This window comes from Oncorhynchus mykiss, chromosome 13 (assembly GCF_013265735.2).
Source record: "Oncorhynchus mykiss isolate Arlee chromosome 13, USDA_OmykA_1.1, whole genome shotgun sequence".
NCBI classification, from domain to species: domain Eukaryota; kingdom Metazoa; phylum Chordata; class Actinopteri; order Salmoniformes; family Salmonidae; genus Oncorhynchus; species Oncorhynchus mykiss.
The window spans coordinates 69,770,176-69,778,746 of record NC_048577.1 but is presented as its reverse complement, the minus strand read 5'-3'; the positions used below and the strand labels follow the sequence as shown (position 1 = coordinate 69,778,746).

General features: G+C 43.5%; 1 protein-coding gene across 7 annotated transcripts in view; it reads right to left on the bottom strand.

The window, feature by feature from the left end:
- LOC110487133 (putative oxidoreductase GLYR1) overlaps positions 1-4,004 on the bottom strand; it is a 23,613-nt gene extending 19,609 nt beyond the window's left edge. For 3 of the 7 annotated variants that reach the window (XM_036942014.1, XM_036942013.1, XM_036942017.1), the window contains exons 1-5: positions 3,866-4,004; positions 3,239-3,275; positions 3,029-3,108; positions 2,794-2,941; positions 657-767 (exon numbers count right to left, since the gene is read on the bottom strand). In XM_036942014.1, coding sequence (XP_036797909.1) covers positions 657-767; positions 2,794-2,941; positions 3,029-3,108; positions 3,239-3,275; positions 3,866-3,903 — 414 coding nt within the window. In that variant the 5' untranslated portion in view covers positions 3,904-4,004. The remainder of the gene's footprint in view (positions 1-656; positions 768-2,793; positions 2,942-3,028; positions 3,109-3,238; positions 3,276-3,865) is intronic. The other 4 variants (XM_036942016.1, XM_036942018.1, XM_036942015.1 and 1 more) reach the window with 3 other exon arrangements.
- Between the last annotated feature and the right edge of the window lie 4,567 nt (positions 4,005-8,571).

The window sequence follows — 8,571 nt, the reverse complement described above, 5'->3', positions numbered from 1 at the left end:
ACGATAGATGTGCAGTGTAAGGCTGGTCTTCAGGGAGACATTACCCTGGTAGTTCACTCAGTCACACTGTAGACTAGATCACCTTTACCTCTAGACAGGTGTGACGTTGACTACAGTCACTGTGTTGACACTAGATAAACTAGAACTGCTCTATGATAATGTGGAGTGTCAGGTCTGACAGAGATACATTACCCCTGGAGTCACTTTAAAGACTAGATACACTATGATAATGTAGAGTGTCAGGTCTGACAGAGATACATTACCCCTTGGAGTCACTTTAAAGATTAGATACACTATGATAATGTGGAGTGTCAGGTCTGTCAGGTAGAGACATTACCCCTGGAGTCACTTTAAAGACTAGATACACTATGAGAGAGAATGTGGGTTCACAGTCAGACTGGAGAACCCACTAGGGCTGATCAGAGAGCCTATATCTAGTGAGATGTCTGATGTATTTACCTGTAGAGATAGACTGGAGAACCTACTAGGGATGTATATCAGTGAGATCTTCAGTGGTCTCTGTGTGAGTTCATGCCAATCTGAGGATGCTGAAAGGGGAGTGGGACCAACACCCAGCTGTAACCTGATACCACAGCAGCTTCTGTATGTCTGAGTGTCCACCACACTAGGTGCACTTCTGAGTGTCCACTACTAACCTTCTCAGAGGGGTCTTTCAGGGCACTGAGGTCTTCATCATCTTCCTCTAGGATCTTCAGAGGTTTAGTTGGTGTCTTCTTTCCTTTAGAGTCTCCTTTCCCCTCAGAACTCTGTGGGAATAACAGAGCCATACATTAACCCCTCAGAGCTCTGTGGGAATAACAGAGCCATACATTAACCCTTTCCCCTCAGAGCTCTGTGGGAATAACAGAGCCATACATTAACCCTTTCCCCTCAGAGCTTTGTGGGAATAACAGAGCCATACATTAACCCTTTCCCCTCAGAGCTCTGTGGGAATAACAGAGCCATACATTAACCCCTTTCCCCTCAGAGCTCTGTGGGAATAACAGAGCCATACATTAACCCTTTCCCCTCAGAGCTCTGTGGGAATAACAGAGCCATACATTAACCCTTTCCCCTCAGAGCTCTGTGGGAATAACAGAGCCATACATTAACCCCTTTCCCCTCAGAGCTCTGTGGGAATAACAGAGCCATACATGAACCCTTTCCCCTCAGAGCTCTGTGGGAATAACAGAGCCATACATGAACCCTTTCCCCTCAGAGCTCTGTGGGAATAACAGAACCACACATTAACCCCTCAGAGCTCTGTGGGAATAACAGAGCCATACATTAACCCTTTCCCCTCAGAGCCATACATTAACCCCCTTCCCCTCAGAGCTCTGTGGGAATAACAGAGCCATACATTAACCCCTTTCCCCTCAGAGCCATACATTAACCCTTTCCCCTCAGAGCTCTGTGGGAATAACAGAGCCATACATTAACCCTTTTTTAATTATTAGAATCAGATGTGCTAGATTAGGATTGGAGTGAAAGCCTACAGGGGGGTAGCTCTCCAGGAACAAGGTTTGAGTGAAAGCCTACAGGGGGGTAGCTCTCCAGGAACAAGGTTGGATTGTAAACCTACAGGAGGGCAGCTCTCTCCAGGAACAGGGTTGGAGTTAAAACCTACAGGAGGGTAGCTCTCCAGGAACAGGGTTAGAAAGCCTAACTAACCTATGAATTTATAGACAAGGCATGTGGTTCTCCCTACTTCTCCACTTCAGTATTACAGTGACATAGTCCAACTGTTATTGAACTCATTTAGATGAACAGTTAAGAGTGTTGACCTGAGGTACATTTTTGGTGGTTGGACAAATCCCATCTGTCTGGTGGCAATGTGACAGACATCACATCGCTTGCTTAGCCATACCACTTCCTCCAGCTTCCACCGAGACTAGAACCCATACCACTTCCCCCAGCTTCCACCGAGACTAGAACCCATACCACTTCCTCCAGCTTCCACCTAGACTAGAACCCATACCACTTCCTCCAGCTTCCACCGACACTAGAACCCATACCACTTCCTCCAGCTTCCACCGAGACTAGAACCCATAACACTTCCTCCCGCTTCCACCGAGACTAGAACCCATACCACTTCTTCCAGCTTCCACCGAGACTAGAACCCATAACACTTCCTCCAGCTTCCACCGAGACTAGAACCCATAACACTTCCTCCCGCTTCCACCGAGACTAGAACCCATACCACTTCCTCCAGCTTCCACCGAGACTAGAACCCATACCACTTCCTCCAGCTTCCACCGAGACTAGAACCCATAACACTTCCTCCAGCTTCCACCGAGACTAGAACCCATAACACTTCCTCCAGCTTCCACCGAGACTAGAACCCTGGACGTCTGCCTCAAACTCACGTAACCACCCTCCTGAAACTGTCTTTCCTGCTGCATCACAGAAAAGCTAGAAATCCAGCAACACAAGTAGAGACATTTCACGCCGAGGGAGGTTGGAGAGCGTTGGGCCAGTAACAAAAAGGTCACTGGTTCGAATCCCAGAGCCTACTAGGTGAAATAGAACTGTCAATGTGCCCTTGAGCAAGGCACTTAACCCTAGTTGCTCTGGATAAGAGTGTCTGCTAAATGACTAAAGTGTGTCTGGGTTATCCAGGTGACATCACCTGTTGACTACAACATTATACCCTCCTCACCTGTTCTTCACCCGTGGCTTTTGGACTAACAGTCATGTTCACTAGGTATGAAACGGAAGAAAACGGTCTAGAAATGACTTTTCTGGCTCCTTTCTGCCTGTCTGGGGGGGGGGGGGGGGGTACAACTACCTCACCTGTTCTTTCCCCCCCTGTTTCTCTTTCTTCTTCAGGAAGTCTTCCACTGCATCCACAGCCTGTTGGAAACGTTTGCCCTTGTTGATCTTGATCATCTCCTCTTTGTGGGGGTGGTATGGCTTCAGCTGCTCCACCTTTATCCAGGCACTGCACACACACACAACTGGATAAATGATGGAAGCAAGCTAGATATGGATATTAGTGATAAGTGATGTAGTAGGTTTGTTTACTTACTGGTCTTCAGTTCCAAAGAATTTGACAAAATGGCATTTTTTCCCTCTTGGCTTTTTCAGGTCCTTTGGAGGACTGACGACCTAGAAAGACAAAGAAAGTTAATCACAATATCACTTACGTGTAGCTAGTCAGTTTAGCATACAATACCATTCTTAGTCAAATCGACCAATGGTGTTCAGATGTCGCTAGCTTGAATTCGACAGATCTTACCTTGCCTGGCCACGGAGGATAGCGCCCGAGCTTTCCCCTAAAACAAAAACATTGCCATTTGATTGATGATTAAAACGTTGCATTATCGAGATAACGTTTAGATGTTCAGAATATAAATTCCACGACCCCTTGTATTCGTCGTCGCAGTAAACATTGGCTTCGAACAAGATGTCCCGGGTGGCACAGTCCCCAGATTAATATCTAGTTAGCTAGCTCAACTGGCTAATTTAAGAATGATGTTGTCTCTCAAACATCACAGTACACACTTTTCAGATGTCATCAGTAAACATGTAGAGATAGCTAAACTAACTGTGTATAAATATAGCTAGAATATGGATTGAGCAATATTTACATACAGTTGCGTCCGGTTTCACTTCTCTGGGTGCGGCAAAGCTAAGTAGTTTACTGGCTAGCTAATGGCTATGCTGACTCGGGCTAAACAGGCAGTAACGTATTTGTTTTGAGTTCGATCGACAACTACCGTTAGTAAACGAATATTTTGTCACATCTACCTGATCAAATGTAACGAAAAAGCGCGATTTGAGTTGACCCGACACGGATTCAATGTAAACGATGAAATTCGAATGGAATAAGACGATTAAAGTAAGTTAAAAATGCATATCTCACCAAACTAGGTCCCCGATTCTCAGATGCACCGTCGCCATCTTAGAACTTTACTGAAACGTCGCACTGAACACCGCGAAAGAACACACCCACCAGAAAACACATGCGTCACCCCAAACCACAGAGTTTCTACATCCAGAGGTACAGCATCGCGAGACTTCCGGGAACGCTAACGAAAAAGAACAAACATACCAGGTCGGGGTTTGGGGTATGACAAGTCAATGAGAGAAGTGGAAAATTCGTCCTTAGTTGTTAATGTTCTCAAAATCTAGCTTACAACCTAGATTGGAGCCGACGTCTTCAGTAGTTGAACATGATATTACTCCAACCTCGTGAAAGGGACAAACTGACACGTTTTAATTTTTCTGAAAAACGACTTTTTATCGAAGGAGTTCCTTTGACTGCATGCACATGCGCAAGACGAACGTTAGTCCCTATGACGTGTTTCTACGCATGAGTTTTGATAGCCAACGTTGCCATGACATCGCCTAAACGCGTGATCTGGGATTTCAGTTTTAGCCAATCTTCATACTGTCTACCTAAATCCCGTAGTTACCACATACACAAAATCCAAATTAACTACATCATCTTTATTTTTTATTTCACATTTATTTAACCAGGTTGAGAACAAGTTCTCATTTACAACTGCGACCTGGCCAAGATAAAGCAAAGTAGTGTGACAAAAACAACAACACAGTTACACATAAACAAACATACAGTCAATAATACAATATAAAAATCTATGTACAGTGTATGCAAATGTAGAAGAGTAGGGAGGTAAGGCAATAAATAGGCCATAGAGGCAAAATAATTACAATTTAGCATTAACACTGGAGTGATAGATGTGCAGATGATGATGTGCAAGTAGAGATACTGGGGGGCAAAAGAGCAAGAGGATAAATTACAATATGGGGATGAGGTAGTTGAGTGTGCTGTTTACAGATTGGCTGTGTATGGGTACAGTGATCGTGGGTGTTGCTGTGGTGACCAGTGAGCTGAGATAAGGCGGGGCTTTACCGAGCAAAGACTTATAGATGACCTGGAGCCAGTGGGTTTGGCGACGAATATGTAGTGAGGGCCAGCCAACGAGAGCATACAGGTCACAGTGGTAGGTAGTGTATGGGGATTTGGTGACAAAATGGATGGCACTGTGATAGACTACATCCAGTTTCCCGAGTAGAGTGTTGGAGTCTATTTTGTAAATGACATCGCCAAAGTCAAGGATCGGTAGTATAGTCAGTTTTACGAGGGTATGTTTGGCAGCATGAGTGAAGGAGGCTTTGTTTGCGAATTTAATTTTGGATTGGAGATGCTTAATGTGAGTCTGGAAGGAGAGTTTACAGTCTAACCAGACACCTAGGTATTTGTAGATGTCCACATATTGTCCACATAGAACCGTCCAGAGTAGTGATGCTAGTCGTGCAGGCGTGCGGGTGCGGGCAGTAATCGGTTGAAGAACATTCACTTAGTTTTATTAGCATGTAGTAAAAGCAGTTGGAGGCCACGGAAGGAGTGTTGTATGGCTACATCATACAAATTCATGAAAACAAAAATGTGCTTTTTGGTCATCATTTAAGGTCATGGTTAGACATACGGTTAGTAGAGCAGTGTGGTTAAGGTTACATTTAACATTTTAAGACAATAAATAGTAGAAATAGGAGGGGTTTAGGCAGAATTATGACTTTGTGGATGTGATAACTAATGACAACCCAAACAGTCAACAAAGCAACTTGACAAGGTTCCATCAGATGCTTTCATTCATCTAGACTAGCTGCTCTTATGTGCCCTCGTGCAACTAGAGGGTTGGGTGGTATTCGGAGCATTTGACAGATAAAATACAGAGTCCAACATGAATGGATGAGATGAAGGTCATATTCACAGACCCAGACAACCCCTTCTATCTGTAGGCCTATACAACGATACATCTGTTTCTAGAAGTCTTTATGAAGGATAGGTGTGTCTGATGGCTGTGTAACATGTTGCCACCAATTACCTCACCTCACAATAGGGCCTACAATACAGTGAGTTTCTCTCTTTACTGTAAACCCTCACCTCACAAAAGGCCTACAATACAGTGAGTTTCTCTCTTTACCGTAAACCCTCACCTCACAATAGGGCCTACAATACAGTGAGTTTCTCTCTTTACTGTAAACCCTCACCTCACAATAGGGCCTACAATACAGTGAGTTTCTCTCTTTACTGTAAACCCTCTCCTCACAATAGGGCCTACAATAAGGTGAGTTTCTCTCTTTCCTGTAAACCCTCACCTCCCAATAGGGCCTACAATACAGTGAGTTTCTCTCTTTACTGTAAACCCTCACCTCACAATAGGGCCTACAATACAGTGAGTTTCTCTCTTTACCGTAAACCCTCACCTCACAATAGGTCCTACAATACAGTGAGTTTCTCTCTTTACCGTAAACCCTCACCTCACAATAGGGCCTACAATACAGTGAGTTTCTCTCTTTACTGTAAACCCTCACCTCACAATAGGGCCTAGAATACAGTGAGTTTCTCTCTTTACTGTAAACCCTCACCTCACAATAGGGCCTACAATACAGTGAGTTTCTCTCTTTACTGTAAACCCTCACCTCACAATAGGGCCTACAATACAGTGAGTTTCTCTCTTTACTGTAAACCCTCTCCTCACAATAGGGCCTACAATAAGGTGAGTTTCTCTCTTTCCTGTAAACCCTCACCTCCCAATAGGGCCTACAATACAGTGAGTTTCTCTCTTTACTGTAAACCCTCACCTCACAATAGGGCCTACAATACAGTGAGTTTCTCTCTTTACCGTAAACCCTCACCTCACAATAGGTCCTACAATACAGTGAGTTTCTCTCTTTACCGTAAACCCTCACCTCACAATAGGGCCTACAATACAGTGAGTTTCTCTCTTTACTGTAAACCCTCACCTCACAATAGGGCCTAGAATACAGTGAGTTTCTCTCTTTACTGTAAACCCTCACCTCACAATAGGGCCTACAATACAGTGAGTTTCTCTCTTTACTGTAAACCCTCACCTCACAATAGGGCCTACAATACAGTGAGTTTATCTCTTTACTGTAAACCCTCACCTCACAATAGGGCCTACAATACAGTGAGTTTCTCTCTTTACTGTACATTTGGCATGTTCCGGAATAGAAGCCCGGAACAAGAGGAATATCTCATTCAAGGGTTTTAATTCCCCCGAATGACATCTGACCACGGAACATTTGGCATGTTCCGGAATAGAAGCCCGGAACAAGAGGAATATCTCATTCAAGGGGTTTAATTCATAAAAGCAGATTGAAAATAGAAATCCTCATAGTGGTGAAATCATTTCCTCACAACATTATCCTGACAATGCAATAAACACAGACTCTGAATTTAAATCAGATGACATAAGGTATTTCTGGATAAGACATCTCTTAGGTCTGAGTTTGCATCACAAATGGCATTCTATTCCATATATAGTGCACTACTTTAGACAAGGGGCCATAAGGAGCTGGTCTGAAGTAGTGTGTTAAGTAGGGGGGTGGGTTGCCATTTGAGAGGCACCCATTTTTAACAAATTGGTGAATTGTGTTTCTTACATAACACAAGATTACATTATCTGTCTAGACCGGATTTAGTCATTTCATCAAAATCCCAGGATTAATTGTTCTAATTATATTTGTGTGTATTTCCTATCATAAGCCCCATCGGGACGGTCTGTCCAGTCCACTGTGTCCGAGGTGTTATCCCAAATGGCACCCTATTCCCTTTTGAACAGCCTTATTGGCTCTGGTTAAATGAAGGTTTCACAGTACCTTTATGCTGTTACTGCTAACATGACCCCTTATTTTCTACAAAACACAATACAATAGAGGAAGGATACTTGTCCACATGATGAAGCATGTATTTAATGTAGCAAAAAATGACATTAACTCATTTTTCGAACCCAAACGAGCAGTTACTGCCTTTTTGCTTGTTAGTGCAGAATAGAATGCTATAGTACTTACAACGGGTCGGTTGTTCTGAATGGTGTGTGTTGAGTTTGATCATTAGTGGGTCTGGGTCGGTTGTTCTGAATGGTGTGTGTTGAGGTGGATCATTAGTGGGTCCCGGTCGGTTGTTCTGAATGGTGTGTGTTGAGTTTGATCATTAGTGGGTCCCGGTCGGTTGTTCTGAATGGTGTGTGTTGAGTTTGATCATTAGTGAGTCTATTCATGTGTGACAATATTCAAGATGGTCATTATGTAAAGCCACTGTGATAATGTCATGTTTGTTTTCAGTTGGTTTGTTTGGAGAGGCTTTTGCTGGTTTGAGATCCAGGCAGTTTATTGTCAGTGCCCCCTTTTAAAGTAAAATGATTGTGTATTTCTAAAATAACTAGTGTGCATGTAACTGCAGGGGTTCACTGTTCTTTCCTTCCTACCATCAGAAGTACAGTATTGTCTGTCACAGTTTTTTGGTCTTCTTGTGAACTTGGGTCAGCAGAATCTCTGTGAAGCGCTGTTGTATTTCAGAAAGCGATCTAGTGGAAGTAACAGATCTAAGAGGTGATTTTAGAGTCCTCTTTGGGTCTTCAGAAAGCGATCTAGTGGAAGTAACAGATCTAAGAGGTGATTTTAGAGTCCTCTTTGGGTCTTCAGGAAGCGATCTAGTGGAAGTAACAGATCTAAGAGGTGATTTTAGAGTCCTCTTGTTAATAACCATTATCTGTGTCAAACAAGCAACACCTCGAA